Source organism: Protopterus annectens, chromosome 13.part0 (genome assembly GCF_019279795.1).
Source record: "Protopterus annectens isolate FY-2018-M chromosome 13.part0, PAN1.0, whole genome shotgun sequence".
NCBI classification, from domain to species: Eukaryota; Metazoa; Chordata; order Ceratodontiformes; family Protopteridae; genus Protopterus; species Protopterus annectens.
Window position 1 is genome coordinate 968324730 of NC_056747.1, and position 24609 is coordinate 968349338.

General features: G+C 39.8%; 2 protein-coding genes across 3 annotated transcripts in view; both read left to right on the forward strand.

The window, feature by feature from the left end:
• CCHR13.PART0H17orf113 (chromosome chr13.part0 C17orf113 homolog) overlaps window positions 1-16643 on the forward strand; it is a 63944-nt gene extending 47301 nt beyond the window's left edge. For both annotated transcript variants that reach the window (XM_044054733.1, XM_044054732.1), the window contains exon 3: window positions 14410-16643. In XM_044054733.1, coding sequence (XP_043910668.1) covers window positions 14410-15906 — 1497 coding nt within the window. In that variant the 3' untranslated portion in view covers window positions 15907-16643. The remainder of the gene's footprint in view (window positions 1-14409) is intronic.
• The window catches only part of ZNF385C (zinc finger protein 385C), a 1443898-nt gene that overhangs the window by 1041737 nt on the left and 377552 nt on the right, over window positions 1-24609 (forward strand). The gene's annotated exons all lie outside the window — the stretch shown is intronic.

Sequence of the window (24609 nt, forward strand, 5' to 3'; positions counted from 1 at the left end):
CAGATATTGGCTAAGGCTCTTGCCACCCCCATAGTGCCTTTTTTAGGCAAGGCTCAAAAGACAAACCCACCTCCTTAGAAAACAAAATGGAAAAAACTAAGGGTAATGCTGCTCAACGCCAGAAGTCTAAATCTCAAGATGCAGGCACTTGATGCACTCCTCAGCATGGAGAACATCGACGTCTGTGCAGTAACTGAAACCTGGTTCAAGGCTCCTGAGAGCACCCCAGCGCTACCAGGCTATACCTCGTATCATGCATTTTGGCCCCAAAACCCGGGCCGAACCACAAAGGGAGAGGGAGTGTCCATATTCATAAAGGACACCCACACCTCCAGGTTAGTAGCAACACATGAAGCATCAGAGACCATAGAGGTGCAACGAACCATAGGCAAAACTGCTATACAACTGGTAGCATGTTACAGACCACCCTCCCAATCTCAAGAACCCCCTCAGCCTTCCTGAAGACATTGGAGGATATGAATGTATCACAAAATACCATCATACTGCGAGACTTCAACTACCCAAACATAGATTGGGTACATTATTCTAGCCATAATACCCTAGCCCAAAGGTTCCTGGAATTCATAAATTCAAATGCACTGGAACAACTAGTCACCTCTCCCACTAGGGGAGATAATATACTAGACCTGATCATTAGAAACATGGGGACAAAATGCTCCACACTGGAAGTATACCCCTCACTAGTGAGATCTGACCACAAACTAATCACCCTGGATATACATATCCCACCTCCACCCCCAGCACAAAAGACCACAGTGAAAAACTTCTCAAAAGCAGACTTCACTCTTCTTAAGACTGAGATGGTACCCTTTAAGCCCACTGTGCCAGTGGGTACCACATCCCACAATGCCGAATCCTTCACAAATGCTTTCTATGGACATCTCCAAGAATGCATGGATCATGCAATCCCAAACAAATCCAAGTCCCTCTCTACCAAATGTAAGCATCCTGTCTGGTGGACCTCAGCCATAAACAAATTGTATAACAAAAGAAGGAAGCTACTGCACGTCAGAGCGAAATCCCATGAAGGGAAGACATCTCTGATCAACATTAGCAGAAAACTACGTTCTCTCATAAAAACATCCAAGGCAAACTTTGAGAGAAAAATCGCTAAGGACACTAAAGATAACCACAAAGTCTTCTTCAGCTATGTTAGAAACCTGGGTGGAAACCCTCAGATATGCTCAGAGTTGGTTCACAACAACAAAAAATACACTGAACCCACATATATTGCTAACATTCTGGCTGACAGGTTCAGTGCAAATTTCTCCCCTCCTTCACCCCCAAAAGAAGAAATACTTATGCCAGCTGAATGTAATCTCCCTGTCATCTCAGATGTCCAAGTGAGAACTGCCCTAAACAAAGCAAAAAACACAGCATCAATGGGACCTGACGGTATCCCAGGGTGCGTGTTACGTGAACTCCAAGAGGAGCTAAACCCACACATAAAATGCTATTTAACCTTAGCCTTACTGGGATATGTACCTGAACACTGGCGTACAGCAACAATGGTCCCACTCCACAAGGGGGGTGCCTCTACAGACCCTGGAAACTACCGCCCCATAAGCTTAACTAGCCTGGTCTGCAAAGCTATGGAAAGAATCATTATGGAACTCATAAACAGAGACATAGGGGACCTACAGACACTTGACCCCACCCAGTTCAGCTTTGTAAAGGGCAGATCTTGCCTTTTAAACCTGGTTGACTTTTTCAAAACAGTCACTAGAGCCATTGATGAGGGCAAAGCAGTCCATACAGCATACCTGGACTTGGCTAAGGCCTTCGGCACAATACCCCACTCAGGCATCATAGATAAGCTAAACAACTTAAAGGTAAACCCTTATGTCACTAGATGGGTTGCAAACTGGCTAAAGGACAGAACCCATAAAGTTAAAATCGCTGGAGCAATGTCAGACTCAAAGCCAGTCACAAGTGGTGTCCCACAGGGATCTGTCCTGGGACCCCTCTTGTTCGGCATTTATTTCTCAGATGTTAAAGCAAACATGGGAGGGCTGTGGCTGACAAAGTTCGCAGATGACTGCAAACTAGGTGCCATAGTCGATACACCAGCAGACACACACATCCTACAAAAAGGCCTCACTGAAACGGACAACTGGTGCCGTAGTCACGGCCTTAAACTAAATGCCAAAAAATGTATAGTCATCCCTTTTGGAAAAAACAAAGTACCCACAAATTATCACATAGACAGCAACCCACTGAGTACGGAAAAAGTAATCAGAGACCTAGGGACCCAAGTAGACAGCGACCTCTCATTTGACACCCACGTTGCCAAAGTGGTTAGAAAAACATTCTACCTTGCACACCTCATCATGAAGGGATTCACATCCAGATCCAAGGATGTCATTGTACCCCTATATTCCTCCCTCATCGGACCCATGTACAATGCCCCATTTGGTATGTACCTCACCCGACATTTGCAACAGCTGGAGAGACCACAAAAGTACCTCACCAAAAGGATCAAGGGTCTCCAACATATGTCTTATTCTGCCAGACTAAAGTAACTTCAGCTCTATTCAGTAGCATACCACCTGCTCAGAGGTGATCTCTGCCTGACGTACAAGGCCATGTCCAATCAGGATCTGATGGACATGCTCCACCTCAAAAAATCCAAATCCATCAGGACCACGAGAGCTAAAGACTTAAACCTTGGCACAAGTGTGAATAGGACATGCTGGAGGGATAGATTCATAACCCAGAGGCTTCCCATGCTTTGGAACAGGATCCCAGTTCGTATTAGGCAGAGCCCCTCACTGACTCTCTTCAAGAGAAATCTTGATGAGTGGATGGGAGATTGTAAGTTTACCCCAGGGGTCACATCTGTGTCACTGCTAGACAGGGGCACAGTAAACTAATTCTATTATATAAGGGGACCTTCATTGTGTCACTACTAGACAGAGGCACAGTATTCTAGATTTATTCTGTACATTTTTGTACCATTTCAAGGGGTGGCAAAAGCCACATCACTATGGCTAGGCTTACAAATGCCCCAGGGCAGATAGCCTAGTACTATACTATGAAACTATGAATGCAAATCATGGCTCCTGTTGCCAGCTATCTCAACTCTTGCTCTGATGAATGAAATTAGTCATAGGGCTCTCATCCTGGGTGGGAAAGAATTGGTCCATAGAGTAACCAGGATGGCAGAGCTTGAGACCCCTCCAGCCCCCCCCCCCCAAAAAAAAGAAGTTTGGAGTTCTTTTACCCATGTAAAATAAACATGCAGTCTGCATAGATTAATGTAAGGAAGTATCACCTTTAAAATGTCTCACAAATTTAAATATAAAATAAAGTTTCCATTTCATACATGTTATACTGGAATAAAGAAAAAGCTTTTCAAGAGGAAAGTAGATTGCTTCTATGAGCTCCAAAGTTGTTAGATCATTTTCTACTGCACATTCTGGTAATTTATTCCACGATTCCACAACCCTCTCCAAGAAGTATTTATACATATCCTGGAAGTATTTGGACCCTACAATGTGTTGCCTTTGCCCCTTCCTTTCCATCTTTCCTGTTCATTGTGAACCCTCTTCCACGTCTGTCTCACCTTTCCTTTTTTCTTCTTCATTTGCTCATGTCCACAGTCCTGTCTGCCATTCTTCAACCTGCTGACATCAGTAACACTTTTGAGAATGATACCATGTGTTGGTATTTATCTGCAGTCTTCCTGGCATTGATTTCTATTATCCATGATGTTTCCACTGACAAGTGATCAGTTTCTACATGAAACAAAATCATGTGCCCGGTCTCCTCTGTTGATGAATACTTGGATCATATCCTCCTTGGCATGATTTTATGCACCCATAGTATGTCTTCCTTGTCTCTCCTGATTTTTAGTTAGAAGATCCCAGCTCTTTTAGTTTCTAGTCATACCCTTTCCTCTCATCCCTTGCAGCCCTCCTGTGGCCTTCCTCTGGACTCCTTCCAACAGCTTCATAACCCTGTCCGTATTCTGCCACAAGGAGCCTAACCAGACCCTAGCAGAGTGCAAGCATTACTTGTATGTATCTGCAGTCTAGCTGACTGAGGATATGTGCCAGCAGTATTCTTGCACGTATCATGGCCCTCTTACTCCTCAGCTGCTGATCAGCTCATATTTGATAAACACCCCCAAAGGTCCATTTCCTTCTTTGTTGCTATCATTCTGGCCCCCTTGCTGATACTTCACACCAGGATTGTTATGTGTCCCAAGTACAGCATTTTACTTTTCCCCGCAGAGAACCTTAATTGCTATGCTTCTGCCCAGTTCAAAGTTCTTCTTTAGAGACTTAAAACCATTTGAATAATATTAGGCAAGTGTTCAAAAGGACCAAAAGATGCCGAGCCATGTATACCTTAATGCAGACACACTGAAAAGTTTTTGTCACCCTTTACAAGTGCTTTATAGTGCACAACTCCCAAATCAAGTAAGGCCATATGTAATAACCTTGGTGTAAATTTATGTCTGGCCATCAAATCATGAAGACTAGCTTTGGATGCAGATAAAGTAGTGCTTTGTTTGACCTGTAGTGCTAATTTATTCCGTAAGCTGAGAATACATTGAGTTAAAATGCTATCTCTTCAGTGATTTTTGTTTATTTGTTGGTGTAAATTTATGTCCCTAGTACAGGTGTTTGTAGAGCCAATGGTTTTATGAAGAAATAGCAGATCAGATAAGATTTTGTCTTTCATGGCTCAATAAGCAAGATGCAGGTCACCTCAGTGAAGCCGGTAGACTACTGCATATAAGGAAAGCTGTGGTCATCTGTCAAAATAGTTGAAAGTTCGAAGGCCATTCATTTCTTTTGGTTAAAAATCATTGTTCTTTTTCAATTTAAACAATATACTAGGATTTGTACATATAAAGAGGGGCATTATATTTGATTGGTCTGATAAGGGAGTGGTACAATGATTAGATGACGTCTTTGAATCTTAAAGGTATAGACATTAACTGGGCCATATAGAAGGATTTCCTGACTATGGTGAAAACATGTTGATCAAATGACAGAGAACTGTCCACATAAGTGCCCAAGTCTGCTATGACAGTATCTATTTGAACAATAGTACCACTTATAACATATGAGGTGAGAACAGCTCTTTTGCCAAATGCTACGATGCTGTACTTTGTTGCATTTTGCTTGAAACCATTTTTGGTACACAAGCTATGTGCGGATTTTTACCTTTGAACAATTTAGGATACAGATAATAGTATCCAGCTTGCAGTCATCTGCTAACCTGGTCAACTATACTTCATGGCTATTGGCTTGGATGTCTGCAAAACAAATGCCAAACAGAAGAGGGCCCAGCTTTGAGCCCTATGGTAACCCACTAGGTACAATTTTATGTTCGGAGAGGGTGTCAGCAAATTTTACTAAATGGGATCTGTAAGACAGCTAGTTTGTTACCCAGTGGGCAACACAGGTGTTTACATTAAGTCTGTCTAACTTTTAAATAATAAGCGCATGGGATAGATGCTGGCAAAAGCCTTGGTCAGATGAAGATAAGCAGTATGCACAGAGTGACCACTGTCCACAGCCTCTGTAACTTTTCTTCCCCCTCTCCCTCCATTACTGCACATGTTGTGTCATCCATAAAGAAGATGATCCTGCTCCCTTTTTCCTCAGAAATGACTCAAATTAATTCACTCAAGTGTACTGGATCCAAAACCAACTCTTATAGTACCCAGTATTCGCTTCCCTTTTTCTTGAAAATTTCCCTCTCATCAAAACATTCTTTATTTTCTTCTCCAGCCATGCAATGGTGTACTTCCTCAATCCTAGTCTCTCATTCATTTCCCTTGATTCACATGTCTACCAGCATTCCCCTGCCTTCTTCCTTCTTAACCACATGGGTATTTACCTAGACTTTGATCCTCACCTGTTTTTTTTAGAAGGTGCATATGTGGGATCAAGTCAAGGGACTTGCTGAAGTCCAAGTAGATCATTCCTACTAGCACTATTCTGTCAAGAATTTCAAAAATTAATTAATAAAACAAGATCCGATTCAACTGGCAGCTCCTTCTAGCCATGAACCCATACTGATTGTTGTCCTGCAGACATCTGCCCTGAAGGAGAGCATTTGGTTATCCATCAGAATTTTCTTCATGATTATACATACTACCAGTTTAGGCCAGCTGGACTACAGTTTCTTGTTCTGATGAAGATCATTGTCAGGGTATCCTGCAGCATACTGACCAAATTCTGAGTACCCTGGAAGTCTGACCATTGGGTCCTTGTACCTTATCATTCCTTAGTGTAGCCACTTCTGCCTCTGCCTCTTGTCTATTCATCCTGGCATCCTTTCACTACTTTTTTCTGACCTACCTCTAGCATGTCATGGCACCCTGCCTTCGCTTTCCATTATAAAAGCTGACGCAGAATTCAGTACCTTTGTTTTTTCATCTGCCATTCATGATTGGCATCATGTATGCTTGTAAAATTGTACTATGGTGCTTTTCTCCCCATGTCTCCACTGAAAAACGGCCACCAGACCAGTTGGACCTACCTAGTAAACAAATGTAAAATGAAATAAATAAAATTCTTGCTAGCCTCTCCAGGTCTGTCCCACCATTGCTTTTTTTTCTGTAGTCTACCTAAAGATGTGTTTCTTCCCTTTCTTGGCCCTTTTTCTAACTCATGTTTAACTTTCACCTTTGCTTCCTGCAACCCCTTTGTCAACCTTCTGCTTTCTGTTTTTGAGCTGTACCTCTCCACCTCCCACTTTCCCATTTTGCTGATATATCAAGCATTATTTTGTTATGTAACCACATTGACCTTCTCTTTTTCTCCCCTCTTCCAAACAGATTTGTCCATCACCCTTGGTGCTCTGTCCCTCCCTGACCTATGTCCATAGCTTATTCAGCATCCTGATTTGTTTCAAGTCCATTAACTCATTATGTACCCTATTCTTCCATTCATGTTAACATCCCTCCACCTAAAATCCCCAAAACATCATGTTTGTCCTTTTTTTTTACCCCCCCCAACATACACACACTTTAAATCACACAGTGGAGTGACCACTACTGACTGATGCTACTTCCCCCTGAACATTTCTGACCCCCTTCTTCACAGTTCTCTCCTTCTGGCATAGGTACACAGCAGCTATCTGAGCCTCTCATCATTCAAGATCTCAATCACTCACCATTCATTTTCATTCAGAGCTCCAGATCTCCTAGTGTGCTCATTGCAAAGTCAGATATCCTTAACTATTACATTCCTCCTGTTCTTACCCAGATATCCTGTAATTGTTACACTCCTCCTGTTCTTACCCAGATATCCTGTAACTGTTACACTCCTCCTGTTCTTAACCAGATATCCTGTAACTGTTACACTCCTCCTGTTCTTACCCAGATATCCTGTAACTGTTACACTCCTCCTGTTCTTAACCAGATATCCTGTAACTGTTACACTCCTCCTGTTCTTACCCAGATATCCTGTGTTACACTCCTCCTGTTCTTACCCAGATATCCTGTAACTGTTACACTCCTCCTGTTCTTACCCAGATATCCTGTAACTGTTACACTCCTCCTGTTCTTACCCAGATATCCTGTAACTATTACACTCCTCCTGTTCTTACCCAGATATCCTGTAATTGTTACACTCCTCCCGTTCTTACCCAGATATCCTGTAACTGTTACACTCCTCCTGTTCTTACCCAGATATCCTGTAACTATTACACTCCTCCTGTTCTTACCCAGATATCCTGTAACTGTTACACTCCTCCCGTTCTTACCCAGATATCCTGTAACTGTTACACTCCTCCTGTTCTTACCCCACTCCTTTATTCTCTGTCCTAGTCTCTCATTCGTTTCCCTTGATGCACATGTCTACCAGCATTCCCCTGCCTTCCTCCTTCTTAACCACATGGGTATTTACCTAGACTTTGATCCTCACCACTTAATTACCACTTTCAATGGGTGGCTTTTCTCTTCTTCCTCTCTTCTTCTTCTTTTTCTTTCGGCTTTTCCCAGTGAGGGGTTGCCACCGCTGATCACCTGTCTGCTCATGATTGTCAGTGGAGTTTTTACAGTGTTGAGTTGCCAGCCTGGCGCCCAACCTTCCACGGAAAGCACACACATGCACACACTCACGCCTAGGGCCAATTTAGAGTGTCCAGTCCACCTGCAGTATGTCTTTGGGATGTGGGAGGAACCCGGAGCACCTGGAGGAAACCCACATGACCATAGGGAAAACATGCAGACTCTGCACAGAAGGCACCCCAGCTAAGGATCAAACCGGAGAACCTCTTGCTGTGAGGCAACAACGCTAACCACTGCAACACCGTGGCCGCCCTTCTCTTCTTCCTCTCTGATAGCACATATTTGATTCTCTCCCTGCTTGTCATTTATAAACAGCATATAGTCTTGCACCAGATCCCAACCTTTCTCTTGTCGCTGATCCATATTTCCATGACAGCAGTATTACATGTGTTCCATTCACATAGTCAAACTTTTACAAGTTCGAATCACATATGGTCGAGACCATACGTTTGAATTTGTAAAAGTTCGACCCTTTGAATGGAAATCTCTGTAAGCAGAGGTTTCCATTCACTTCAATGTGGTGCAATCTCGGAGTTGGAATATTTAAGTAGTGGGGGGTTATGGGGGGTGCAGGGGGAATTACCCCCTGCTTACAACAAGTTATTGTTTTGTATGTTGTGTTTTTTTTTTTTTGCATAGTCGAAGTTCTGTAACTTCGAACTTAATGGTGTTCAGAGTTACGGAACTTCGACTGTCTAATATAGACCCGTATTGCACACCTCCCCTCCTCCTTTACTGTTTGTATCTTCTACATCTTTCTTCCTAGATTAGTTGCAGTATAATCCAGCTATGCTCTACGTTGCCCTTGTGTGTCCCTCTGCTGTTTTCTGTGCCTGTTTTTCTGACCTTACCAAGTGTCTGAAAACATAGTCCTCTCTCCTACTTCCATAACACCACCTCCTTCTTAATTTAAAGGGACATTTGTGGAGGCATTCTTTTTCCAACTGAGATTTGAGGACTGCTGTTCTTTCTGTGAGAAGGGATAAGATGATGCTCTCTCCACTAGACCTTCCCATCTCCCCTCCCATTTGAAGTCTCTTCTCCATTTTGCAATACTACTAAATATTCTTCATCTATTTTCTGGCTATTAACATAGATAACACCGCATGTTACTGTCTCAGATGCCTCCTCTGTCAGATGACTGGTGCCAACAGGCAGGCAAACTATGTGCCCACCCACTTGAACACTTCAGTCATCTCTCCCTGTGATTAAGTATAAGCCAAGAGATTAGTTTCAATGTAAGTTGATCTGTCCTGTCTCCCTTGAAAATAGAGTGAAGCCTTCACTCACCAAAAACAGTCTTTTTATTGCCACATAATTGAAGTCCTCTCACATCTTGCTTAGTGCCCCTTGATGTGACTTCTACCTCCCACAGCCTTCTCTGTTGCCTCCCTCCCACTCTGCGCTATGCCTGACACCTTTCCTATCCCTTCCTGTACTCGTCCTACAAGCCCCCCCCCACACACACACACACACACACACACACACACACACACACACACACACACTTGTTCAATCCTAGATCTCTTTCCTTTTATTTTCATTAGTTCTCGCCTCTTCCTTCTCCTTTTCCTTCATCTCCTTCTTCTCTTCTTCCTCCTGTTAACCTCTCCTGTACTTTGTCCTTATAGTGGTCTCCCAGTCTTCTGGCCCTTCCCACTTTGTTTTCTGCTATACAATTTCCTGTCCTCCATTATTTAGCTGTCCCCTATCTGCTTCAAGCTCTCATAGTTCCTACCTGCCTTATCTACCCATTTCTCTCCTGCCTCCCTCTGGCTGGTCTCTCTATGCCATCATCTGCTTGTTACCTGCATTTCTCCAGTGCCCACTCTGTGACTGTTCCTCATCCTGCCTTTTCCCCTCTGACTGTTTCATCCTGTTCCAAACTTCCTGCTCCTGATATTTATACCTCCACTTCCCAGTTCCTTTACCATACTCCTGTGCTGTCTGTCTTCCTGCTCTGACATCCCTCTTCTCCTGCATGCCTAACATCCTCCCCATATAAGTCCATCAGCTACATGACTAGCCTATATCTACGGACACACAGCTGCTCTTCTTCTATTTTCTAGTTTTTCACTCCCATGCTAGAGTTTGTTGCCTAGCTTGTAGCCCGTTTGTATAAAGCCATTTGTTTGTTTATTTTTACAGAGCTACACTGGGTGATGATAACTCCAGGGGTACTTCTGCAGACACAGAAAGTTTGGCAGAATGTTTTCTAACTATATGCTTTCCTATAAATTAAAACATATGGTAGCATTTTGGCTGATGTTGTAGTATTCTACAATAGTTCTTTTCTTAAATATATATTCTCTTCAACTGGGGCAGGAAAGAGTGACACAAGTATAAATCTCATTTATCAGCTGTGATTTATGCTCTTTATTTATTTGATTTATTTACCTGGCGGGTGGATTGGTTCATAGGATCATTTTCAGGCACAACCTGGATGGAAAGGTATTGGAATTGTTAAACTATTCTGCATTATTTAGGTATCATTCAGAAATGGAAAGTCATGCAAGTCATTCAGCAAGTAAAATACAGCATGGAGTAAAGAAGTACGGTTTATCTGGGGTATTCATGTTTTTTCAGGCGGCTGTTAAATGGATTTCCTGTCTGTAAATCAAGAGCACATCTTTCTTATTTAAGCAGAACCCTTTTTCACTTTGGTAAATTTGTCATGTTTTAGATTTACATTTTAAAACATCCAGATGCAAATCCCCCTCACAAATAATTATGTCATGCACTGTTTATAAACAAATAAATGTACTTCACACTGTAAAAAATGATGTCGCTGCTGTATATTTGTTTTCTGCCTCGCAAATTATAAGCCCTATATACCATGTTATTATGGATGTATAGTACTGTTTTCCAGATCACTGCCCTCCAATGCACCCACCATTTTAAATTCACTATCTATGCAATATGTAAAATGTTTTGACCCAGGATAATAAAGAAACTGTGTCTAAAAAAACAAGACACTGGCTTTCTTTTCATCTCCTCCTCCTGTTCAGTAACAGTTGCAGCATTCACCCTCCCCCAAAGACCAGTTAAAAACCCATTCTCATCTTCAAAAATGCAAATTACATCTTTTAATCAAGAAACGGCATTATTAAATTATCGCTTATGACATAAGCAATCGTACATTTATATAAATGAAAACAAACCTTATTGACATATTATTAGTTTCAAACATTATACGTTACTTATAATTTAACCATAACCAGACATTACATCCATTCACAACCCCTTATTCTCATTTTTGCACATGGGGTTGGGGTGTCACTTTAACAGTGACAATCATCTAGAGCCAAGGTTTACACCACCATGGGGCTAGCCCTGCAGCAGTAGTTCACCCACACCACACACTCACGCACACACTCGCATGCACGCGTAGAGCAGTTTAGAGCGTCTAATCCACCTACTGTATGTCTTCAGAATGTGGGAGGAAACTGGAACACACAGAGGAAACCCATATGAACACAGGGAGGGCATACAGACTCTGCAGAGATGGTGCCTCAGCTAAGAATCAAACTCAGGAACTTCTTGTGAGGCGACAAGACTATCTGCTGCACCACTGTGGCTCATTCATATCCTTCTTTTAAACCGCATTCTTCCTCCAAAATGTTGTTCTGCGTGTATTGATCCCACAATTCCTATATTTTCCTATGTAACTTACTCCTGCCCCTTTCTAGACATCCTATTTCTAGTTGTTTTATCTCTCTTACTATATTCACTACTTCTAGTACAGTTGGTTTAGACTTTGATTTCCATTTTCTAGTAATCGCTTTTTTGGCAGCCACCATAATTAGACTCAGCAAGGCCTTACTATGTGTAGGTAATTCCGATTTTATCATAGCTCAAAAAAAATAATTTCCTTAGTTATACCAATTTGCTCACCCAGTATTCAAAATAACTATTAATGTTTTCTCCTCGAGAGGAAGCTACAGGAAGATAAAGATACTCAAATTATCTCCTGATACTTTAGCGACACTTTCAAATTCCTAACAAATTTCTGTTCTGTATCTTTCTATGTAGTTGTTCTTTCCTCTGTCTGTGGAACCAGAATGTCAGCACATATCTGAAAGTGAGGAAGAGTTATTTACAAGCAGTATATCAGGTTTCCACAGATCAAAAACTGCAGCTCTTTTCTTGGATAGAGGGCACCTCTTTCCTTCCATCTATCTGTCCATCCATCTAACCTTCCATAGCTGCTGCTTTCTATCTGTGGACATCAGGGTGCAAAGAAATGAAAGGCTTAACTCTGTTGGGAAATTTGATGATTTATACCTGACGTGCTCATTGGCTTTCTCAATATGTGACACCGAAAATGCATTAAAGATTATCAAGCGTCAGCCCTCGATACAGAAAATATGGCCTAGAGGCGCTATGAAAAATTTAGCGAAAATGCCATTACAGTACTGCCTTGTGTCTTTAAGTTAAAGACGATGGGAGGACATAGAAAAGCAGGAAAGAAACCATTTTCAGTAGTGACACATTTGCACAGGTAGACACCATTCGGACTGCCACTGCCAGCAGTCTGCGAGGAGTTCTGTAGCTCTTTTCCTTAGTGAAATGCCAAACTATATATTCAAGCAGCTTAGAGAAACTCTAAACTTATCTCTCACATATACCTCATTATGAGGAACTATATTTTCATTATTAAAAAAATGCAGGTTCTTCATAGTTCCTCATTGCAAGGCTCAGCCCCACTTTGAGTGGTAAGACATTTTTTAACCGATACCCATGATGAATAACACTGAATCATATTTATGATTATAAAACATTATTTTGATGAATTGGGTAATATCGTTTATTGCTCCTGTGAGCGTATTAGTTAAAGTTGTTAGTAAGTGTTCCACATTTTACCCATTTGTTTGACATTATGAGAGGTGATGTTCCACATTTTGGAGATTGGAGGTTGAGAGCTATGGCTTTAAATGTTGACAGTGATACAACTCTTTACCATTTTGCATAGCAGAGGATATTAAAATGCAGCAGTGGGGAAGAAGTGATGAAAATTTCCATTCCCAGCTGGAAATCACTGACTTTTCACATGATGCCAATTCTCTTCCATGGGTCACCCTTTGTTAGAAGACTCTAGAAGGCTTCAGGTACTGAAATCCATTCCTAAGAACACTTTAGTTTGAGCAAGTGCTCCCATGTGCACCCAGCAAAACTAAAGCATTGTTCCTCAATCCACTACAACCAATTGTTTATTTGTGCTGTTAACTGTGTGATTAAACTGTGAAGAAGTAATTTGCAGTTAAGGTCCAGGAACAAAATCTCCAACAATAGTGATAAAGCTAAAGGATGCGGTTTTACTGTACAAGGCATAAAAAAGACAAGATAATAATTATAGTTCACTTATAGGTAGTACCACACAGAGTAAATGGCAAGTCCAGATAATGCAGAAATCAAATATACAGGCATGTGGAATGATAAGCAAAATTTAAACAACATGAATAACAAAAGAGTGTCAATACATATGTATATAAAAAAGCCCTTATAATACTGATCTTTTCTGAATACAAATCTGAGATTATTAATAAGGAAAAAAGACAGGGGAGTATGTGAAAAATATGGAAGTAGGATGCCAAGGCAAGGGCAGAGAGAAGGTGAGAATGCAAATGAGAAATTATGAATGAGTACAACGTTAAATAAGGGGGGGGTCATAATGGAAAAACAGAGAAACAAAAACAGGTATGGTATTATGTCATTAAAAGATAAATAAGAAAAGGGGCAATGAAACACAGATTGCTACAGAAGCCAAACATTACCTCCTAGGTATTTTCATCTCATTACTTGGAATCTTCTGTTGCAGACAAAATAGGTATTGGAGATGGTGGCCTACATTATATCATTACCTTTCACAATCTCATCAGCTTTCTTTTTCTCATAACACTGCTATGCTAGAAAAAGATCAATTTCATTTACTACAGTTGCCATTGGAGGAGCCATTTCTGCTGATGGCCTGATGCCAAAGCTTCTCTTCTAGAAATAGTCTGACACCAATAATTAGGGAATAAACCAGAAATTAGTAGTCTGACGTGCAAATATATAAATATATGTGTGTGCGTGTGGGTAATTCTGCATCTTCAAACTTTTTAAAATAGTTTCAGTTATTAGAATGACTTTTCTTTGTAACATTTGTCTAAAACATGGTATTATAAATCATAAAAAATATAGTATATAATGGTGCATTTTAATCTTGTAAATAATGCAGGCCCAGTGTCTGAATACTATCATGGTCTAAAATAATGTCTGTTTACTAATGTGCTTATATCCAATTGAATTTGACTTTGCTTATGCATTATTCATTAGTCATTATATTTTACACATTTTATTACTCAATTTAGGAAGCAATTGTAAAAGTACTTCAGAATGAAGATAGGCACAGGATGAACACTTCACAATTTATTGGACTTATTCTGGATGGCACAGTAAATGTTAAGGGACATCAACATGTTATAATGTTTTCAACAGCTATCTCCCCTTGTGATGGGCACATATCCATAATATTTCTAGGCAGCTTTGAACTGCCTGTTGCAGACAGTCACATTGTTTTGGAAAATGTGCTAAAAGTAATGAAATATCTTGATGTTCCAATGGTAAAGCTATCCTGGTTGAGTTCTATTGGCTCCTCAGTGATGGTTAATAAGTCAAGTGGTGTTGGAAAAGAACTGAAACATTTTTGTCCTATTTTATCAGAGATTCACTGTGTATCACAAAAAAATGAATTGTTTCCAAGTGTCACAAACATAGAATATATAAAGAAATATGAGGAAACCGTTGATGCAGTGTTCAGACTTTCTTCAAATTTAGAAGCTGGGGAAGCCAGTCTTTGGGAACTTCAGCATGTTCTAAACTTGTGTGAGATTGACATTGAGAACCACCGATCTGTGCATTGGACTTCCATATTACAGGCCGTGGAAGCCATAGATTCATCATGGCCAGTACTTATTTTATTCCTCGAACATAATTCAGGTAAATCCCCCATGGCATTTAGACTCTGTGAAGAACTGAAGACATTCCAGTTTGTTGCTTTTACAAAACTTCTGTTAGATGTCCTGCTCATTTTCCAGAAGCTTAGTAGATTTTTCCAAATGGAAGAACTTGATCTTTCTATGGTTAAGCCAATTGTCAGTGCTACAATTGCTACTCTTATAGCGCATAAACACACAAGTGGCCAGCATTTACAAAAGTTTATTAACGAAATGAATGCATGTCCTGCAGATGACTATGAAAATACAAAGTTTCATTATAAAGGGGTAGAATGTGATAACTTTAATAAGGCATATCTTAAAAGTTTTGAACAATTAAAGAAAATGTATCTTGAAAGCATATGTGGAAATTTGCAGGACAGGTTTCCTAATCAAGTCCTGGATACCTTAAATTCATTCTCTGTTATTTTTAATCCCAAGGCATATCCACGATCATTAGATGACATTGGACAATATGGAAATGATGAGCTTTGTTATCTTTTAGCCCAGTATTCCCAAGCAGTTGTTGGAGAAAGAGCTATGAATGATTTTCCTTTGTTCAAGCGGATTGTTTTCAGTGTTAGACAATTATCTTTCAAGGACCTGTGTGTCAAGTTGGTTCATACAGACTCTGAAATGCATGAACTGTTTCCTGATTTTTCTACCCTTGCTGGAATAGTTTTGGCATTGCCAGTGGGATCATTCTTGTATGAAAAAATTAATAAAGTAAAACAAATGGCAAATCAAAGGTGCAGTCTGGTAAAACATGAAGGATTATCCAATATAATGAAAATTGCCATTGACGGGCCTACAATCAAAGAATTTGACTTTGCAATGGCAGTTCAGTGCTTTGATAACATAAAAAGAAGTTAATTGTAGTGACAGGAGGAATGCCGGTTTAAAACTAAGGACTGTATTACATTGCCTGTTTAATGAAAAAACTGACATGATAAGAGCCTAGAAGGTTGTGACAAGTAGTACTGGCAAACAATACTGACCTTAAGAAGTTTCAGTTTTTCCTTTTGACACAAGCTCAGAGATGACTATATTTAGCCAAGGTTATGCTTTGTATTTATGATGTATGGGGGCAAAACCCCTGCTAAATAAAGATATCCATCCAAGTTCTCATTGCTGTACGCTTTAACTACATTCCCTATTTCTGCCTGTCTCCCTGCAACCATTTGTATTCTATGCTGAGGATCCAATGGCACTCAGGACCAAATTCCAATTTCATTAGCTGTTGGACTGAAGCTGTGGTCTCCTGAAACTTCCTGATAGCTAAATACAACTTATACAGCAAGATGCTATGAACTCATAGTTGGTATATTTAGTGAAGGGTATAAGGCAAAGCCCCTTACGCTGGGTTAGTAAATTTTATTTGTGTGCTGTTATTGAGAGACCACCATCTCAGACTAGCAATTTTGGACAGGGAAACATTCCACATGTAGTGGTCCCATCATTACTAAATATTGAACCTAATGTAAAAAAATAAAATGTTTTGTGTGTAGTTTAACACTGTGAATCAAAACATAGACATGCACGTGTATTCACATACACACACGCACCCACATGCATGCACACACATGCGTACACACACACACACACACACACACACAGACACACACACACACACACACACACACACACACATATACACACACACACACACACGCGCACACACACACACACACACACACACACACACATACACACACACACACACACACACATACACACACACACACACACACACACACACACACACACACACAAATACACACACACACACACACACACACACACACACACACACACACACACACACACACACACACACACACACACACACACACACACACACACACACACACACACACACACACACACACACACACACACACACACACACACACACACACTATGAAATTTCCCCAAGATCTATATCAGAGCATAGTAGACCAAACTGGAAATTTCTGACTGGGCTGAGATCATTATACTAAAGAAAATGTGAATAAATCACAAATTTTACAAGCACAGTAGCTTTTCTGTATTTATCTATGCTGCCAAGGTGGGCCCCACAAAGATAATTTGCCCCCCTATGTAAAAGAACAAAATCAAATCGTTCATTCAGTCCGTTGATCTTGTCCAAATGTTTGTGCAGTGAAATTATTTGATAGTGTAAAAAGCATCCAATATTTTATTAGTCCTGAAGTTTCGGAATGGTTAGATTTGCTTTTATAAGTGGATCCCTATCAAAAGTGTAAGACTGAGTTCTGTAAATTCCAGCCTTTTAAAAAAATTAAACTGCAGTTCAAACAAGTAATCCAAAATTCTGAAACTTGTGTTACAACTTTAAGTGATTTGGGAATTGTACCCCTCCCCCAGTGTGTGGGGGGATATGCCCCCACCTGTTGGTTGTAATACTGTGAGATGACTGTACACCAAAAAAGGGAGAACATTTTCCAAGATACTGTAAACTGTGACTTATTGTATATTCCTTACATCTGTACTTTCAGTTAGGTAACTACAAGGATTGCCCTTGCGATGTTTGTAATTTCATCAGTTGCCCTTTATTAGTGCATATTGACATCTTTAATATTTTTCTCATTTTAAAACCATCCTTTATTATTTGAACTTGTTTCTTGACTTCTTGTCACTGAACAAAGCACCCTAATTCCCGTCTCTCCCACTTGTGTGGATTGCTGATAGAGAGCTACTGATTTGTCCATTTCCCTTCAACACTTTGTTCAAAAAGTTGTTTTTATGAAGATGATAAATGCAAGTACATGGTACATTATTAAATTTCACCTTTATCAGAAGGAGATGCACTGGAAAATATCCATCAACTCCCCTTGTATCTCCACCTCCATAAGTTTATATATAATTACTCCAGAATAAGGGAAATTCTCCTTGCCACATTATTCCGGGGGCATATAGAACAGCACCTGCTGCCACGCTATGTAAAAATACCCCTGAAAAACAAATCTAGCTCTCCAAAATCCCTGAACCCCCAAACCTAATAACAGTTCAATTACTTACAATTGCAGTATTATATCAAAATAAAAAATGCGATGAAACTAGAACTTGATGTAAGTAACAGTTCCAGTTTCATTCAATTAAGGTGTCATTTGACACACTAGGAATACATTGTACATATATATTAGGATTCTCACTTTGCCATTTTATAATGTTGGATACATTTATCCATGTTTCAGTATGGTTTATAGTACAGCACCAGAAGTAATAACATTTTATATCAAAACAGAAAAAAGTACAGTTATGCAAAAAATAAATAAAAATAAAAAGTGAAACAGAATGGCTCTGCTTGCCAGGTTATCATAGATTCATTGATTGCTACTAGACTAATGACCTGAAGGGCCTTTCTAATCATAACAAAGTTTTCCCAAAAGAATAACAATGTCCTGTATCCAAATAGGACACTGAGGGCCAGGCATTTATAAGCTACCTCTGTCCATGAGGGACATGAGTGCCAGGCCCAGTGTAAATTTTCTATTCCCCCTCCACTGGTCTAGGTTGTGCTTAAACTGAGTAGTAGACAAACTCAGCTTCACTTGGATGGGAAACCTGTTCCATAGGAGGAGCAGTCCCTGGGACATGTATCTGTCTCTCCAGCATGTTCAGTTTAAGTCACAAACAAAATTCAGGTCTCCAGACCTTGTATTTCTGCTATTCTTTGACTTATGAATATGACTGAGAGTCATAACTGTGTTTTTTGTGGATGTCTTGTAAGCCAGGCATAGATTATCCCTCAGCAATTTGTAGGAGACTGAGTAGTGGGAAAGGGTTTTAAGGTGCTCTGCATAAGCCAAGTTGGTTACACTTTATATTCCTTTTGTGAGGAACCTCTGAGGTTGCTGCAGTTGTTACATATGCCTGATCAGGTACATACCAAAGGGAGCATTGTAGTGTATGAGAGGTCTGATATGGGCGGAGTACAGTGGGATAATGACCTCTTTGGACCAAGATGTCATGCCCTTACTTTTAAGTTGTGCAACATAAAAGGATTTCCTCACCACTGTGGCTACATGGCAGTCGAAGGTAAGGCTACTGCCTACGTGCACACCCATACACTCATCTGCATAAAAATGGTAACACTGTTTATATTCAGTCACACACAGATACTATCTGTTTGTTTGTTTTAGTGTATGTGCTTTAACTTTTCAGCAGCGGTTTCATTGTTTATTCTCTGTTGCCGTTTAACAACAAAACAATTTCACTGTTTGCATTTTTCTTATCTAATCTAGTAAGATAACAGTAAACTGTACGTTGTTTATCACTTCAGAAGACTAACTCATTTCCTTGTTTTCAAATTTCGTTACATATGTTTTCCTTTTCTCTGTGTTATTTTTTTTTTCAAGACATTTGTTAGATCCAGGTAATTCATTTATTCATTCACCGCCTGGATGTTTGAATGTTTCAAAATTTGCAACTACTGTCGCCTGAAAATAAACAAATGCAATTCCCAAACATTTATAATGTAGGATACATGAAAGCAAAACTCATTGGGGTGTCTGATGTGTGTATCATATTTCTTTCTGGAATGCATACAGAAAGTGTCATTTTTATTTAATGCAATATTATTTCGACAAAGGAAACTTCGTATTGTTATTTTTGTGCAGAATTAAACATCATAATTTGTGACAATAAAACAGAAGATATTCTTTCAAAACACTTGTGTGACTTTCTCTTTCTTTATTAAACGCTGCTTCTTTTGACAGTATTTTCTTAAATAATTTGTTATAAACGTTGCATTTTATTACTGTTTTAATTGCATGAAAGTAAGCATTACCTAATAATATTGAGTATTAATTTGCCTTGGTCAATAGTACTAATGCAGTAACATGGTTACATCACAAACTAAACTGGGTGAATTTTTAAAAGGTCAAGAGTGAACTACCTGAAAGCAGCACATTCAATGGCAGCATGGGGAGCATTTTCTTCTACTTTATTGGCAAGTAGCACCCCATGCTGATCGTGGTGTACCTGTCAACATGCTGTTAGAGTTTTGTTTTTATGCCTCCCCACACTGACTTTTGATAAATGGGAAATCTTTCTACTGTCCACAGTTCAAACATTTATTGATATAAGAGGTGAGTGCTACCTTCCTTGGTCCTTGTGACAGTGTAGTTAAGTGTCTTTGCATTGTCCCATGGCCATTTCCCTGTCACACTTGATATATTGCATTGTGGGAGTGGTTACCTGCTCATGCCTCATCCCCTGATATAACCTGTTTTACCTACGATGCCTTCCATGAGTTGTCACACTGACATTGTGACAGGGTGAAAGGGATCCACTCGGCTCTTCCCCCAGAAAAGGTGAGGAGGGTATCACTGATTACCCACCACAACACAACCAGCCTTCTAGTGGTTGGGCCTTTAATGAAACCTGAGTCACTGGTATTGTAAACAGGGGCAAGTCAACACAGTTTTAGCACAAATCCATAACATTAAAAGGGAGAAAGCAACAGTGTTACAAACAATGCTTTCCACTGTGCATGTAAATATTTGCAGGAGTTTTGCTTACCTCAAATGACAGACAACCATACCTACAATGACCGTGTCATTCCAGGACCTCTGCAGAAAAGACAGTGCCGTGTTTGTACAGATCAAGTTATGCCAGGACTTCAGTAGAAGAGAGAGTGCCATTTCAGTGATAGCCATGTCATGTTGGTCATTCTGGCTTGGTCTGCTGGTGTGCTTTTTGGACCTCATGTGTCAATAAAAGGTGTTTTGTTGAAGACTTGAACAGAAAACTGAGCATTGACTCTCAAAAAAAAAAAAGAAAACTGCTGTGTTCTGCACTAATAACAACTTGGATTCACAGGTGACTTAGCATACATATTGCCTGAGAGATGAACGATGCACTGATTCGAAGGAAGATAGCTGCTTTTGTCCATAGTGGATCATCAGTGCTGTCATCTTCATAACCACAGGTGATGGTACTGTCTAGATGTAGAAGTGAGGGTGAATGTTTGCTTTCCGTAGTGTTAAGATGTGTTCACCTGTTATATGTTCTGTACAGTGACCACTGAATGCGCTTCCTTCAAACAAAATGATGGGAACAATTCCATCAATTTGCAGTTGTTCCAACCACATGGCACTACAAGTTTCTGCTGCCATCAATACAAAGATTGCTGTTTGCAGCTCCTGTTGTAATACATACAAGAAATATGTAATAAATTGAAAGATTGTTGGCTTGAAATGAAGGTGGAATTCAGCAAAAGTTGGTAAAGATGAGTGGCTGATAAAATGATGACACATAAGGTAGCTGGGGCACACCAATCACAGAAAGACTGAGACAGTTGGTAGGCAGCATATCTTCCTATTTTATCCAGTTTTTAACATTCCTGCCTATATTGTAAAGCTGTGCACTGAACATTACATCATATTCCACTATTTTATCATGATATTCATAAAAACAAAACTACATACTGGAAAATCTATGGCTTGTCAGTTTCTAAGTAAAAAAAATGTCTGACACATTATTGCCTTGCTGCAGGGGGGCCTACTATTAATGTGATCCCCATCACTGTTCTGTCTATGTCGCACGCATGTGCAGCCATGCACTCCCCAATGAGAACTTCCACACTTATCAGGTATGTGGCCACTTGTACAGTTAGAGGATGAAAGCCTAGTTCACTAAAAACCCAGTGGCTATGTAAGAGCATGTAGACACCTTCTCTGCATAGACATCATTGTACAAGCTGTTATTAACCATCTAGCATTTCATTATGAAGTGCTAATTGACTAAGAGCTTTTGCAATTACATATGTAAAAGCGACTTTGCTCTTTTGCGTGCCATGAAATGTCAGCACTGTTTTGATCCACATGAGCAGATATTACAGGGATTACATGAACTGAATGCAGTTTAATACCAAGTCAGTTACTGGAAAGTTAAATGTATAGTACCATGAGAGTTTAGAGCTTGTACTCAAGAATAACAATAATATGAGTTTTGAGCAAGTCTAAAGAAACATTAGTCTTTCAAAAATGAGTTTGTGATCTTTGCTGAAGAAGCTCAGAGCAGTAACAAAGCAGCTGAGGCAGTTGTTGGCGTGTCATTGCTCCTGTCTAAACTTGAGTGAGCTGGAAAACTCCTACTGTGCACTAGTGGACTGCAGTTTGTAGGTGAATCAGCTGCCTGGGTCACTTACTCAAGGTCCTGTCTGTATGTTACAGCAGGCACCTATGAATGTATATTTTCAGCAGCTTTCAGGTTTACATAGACAGTATGAATAGGATAAATAATCCTATCTCACTCCTCAGCAATCAATGATTAAGTACCTCAAAGCTCCAGGCTAGGTGGTAGTTGAATGATAAAAGTTGTTTTAAACTGTTTATTTATATTTTTAAACAGCAAATACATATCTCTGTTATTCAGTTTGCAAACATATATCTTTGTTATACTGTTTTTATTCCTGCCTAGCCAGATAGTGGTACAAAGTATCAACAAATTAGAGGCACTGTTGAATCCTTCTTACAGCATTGCTGCCAGCACTGTTAATTTCAAAATTAACAAACCTGAAATGCACACCAGCATCAGAGCTAAACCTCTAATAATACAACATTGAGTACTTTCATCAGTATTGTATTATTAAAGGTATAATTCTGACCTTAGCATTTTTCACATCTTATTTTTCATTGCTAGTTTTTGTTTATTGATGCGGAACTCTAGTGGTGGGTCCATTTTGTCAGTTATTTGACTCTTAAAGACTGCTACATTTGACAATTTTGTGAGCCTGCTGTAACCAAATATAAGGGTATTATCAGACTGCTGCCCCCTTGAAAATAATCAGGCACCTGTGTGAAGAAAACATTCCTGATACTTATATAGTACAGGCAGTTGTAGGACTACATAGGTTCCAAATGGGTACAGTTATAATATTGCTAATACAATAAGAAGGAAAGACACCTTAATGGAATGAAAATATATGCCCACACGTATGTGATTTATAAGGCACTCATCCCGGGACTCAGATTTTGGTAAAAGGCCAGACCATCATTAAATTGCCAGCAGACACAATTTGATTAGAAGTTTTATTTATGAAAAAGAGACTATGGCAAGTACACATAACAATGGGGGTGGAAAGGAAATATAAATAAAGAGGATTACGTTTATCGATCTACTACCCTTGGCAGTTACTATAGTAAGAATGAAAAATAAGAGCAAATGTAAAAACTGATGGAGAGAAGTGCATAAAAAGGAGATTTATGTGGAGCTGTACTTTTTTTGTGAAACAGAAATATTACAGTTTTATATTAATTTACAAAACACTTTTGGAAAAAAATTTGTACAAGTAAACTAAAAAAAAAATCAGCATTTCCCCTGAAACTGCCAATCCACAGATTAATAAAACATTAGGCAAAATCTATCCAACACAGTAATTAAAGGTTACTGTGTTGTTCAGATTTTGCCTGGTATTTTTCAAAATTAAACTAATATTTCTACAGCAATAGGCTATGATGATAGAAAAATTACAAAAATAAAATTCATCTACAGTCATATCGATAGCTGCATACAACGAGCTGTGCCAACTCGTATAAAAAAAAAAAGACAAGCAACCCTGATGGAATTACAGTATCAATCAGTTATAAAACAAACAAAACAAGTATTGGCTAAGCGTAGGAGGAACAGAGCCTAACATACTAAAAAAACCCTGACAGTTAAGAGAGTTAATTAATATTTCAAATGCTAAATTTGAAGAAAAAATGGATTCTCAGGCAAAGGACAACCACAAAGCTTTCTACAGCTTTGTTCATAACCTCAAGGGAAATATAAAACAATGTGCATAACGTATTGTAAATGGCATCACCCACACTGAACCCTTTGGCTGACAGGTTCAGCTCTAATTTCTCCTCCACTCCCAGTAGTCCAAAGGATATACCACATGCAACAATCCCTCCAACCAGTACTATGGAAGAGGTCATTAATGCACTGTTCAAGGCCAAAAATACTGCAACCATCAGCCCCGATAACATCCCAGGATGCTCACTAAATAGCATAAAACATGACCTCTCTAGTCTAATTGAATCACTTTTCAGCTGGAGCCTACAGTCTGGTTTTGTGCCCAATGAATGGAAGATGGCTACAGTCATTCTGCTGCACAAAGGAGGTCCAACCACTGATATGGGTAACTACAGGCCCATAAGTCTGACCTGCCTCAAATGTAATGCCATAGAATGACTCATCAAGGACATGATAAAAGAGGACATAGGTAACCTGTAAATGATGGACCCATCACAGTTCAGCTTTGTTAAAGGAAGGTCATGCCTATTAAATTTGGTGGACTTCTTTGATAAGGTCACTAAACCAATAGATGAGGACAAGACTGTGCACACAGCTTACCTCAACTTGGCCAAGGTTTTTGATACAATACCCCACTCAGGCATTATAGACAAGCTCACTAAATTAGGTAATCTCTTTTATTACCCACAGGATAGCCATCTGGCTTACTGATAGGACCCAGGAGGTCAAATAGGTGAGGCAACCTCCACCTAGAGGCCAGTCAGTAGTTGGGTCACCCTGGGCTTGGTACTGGGCTGGTTAATTTTTGGC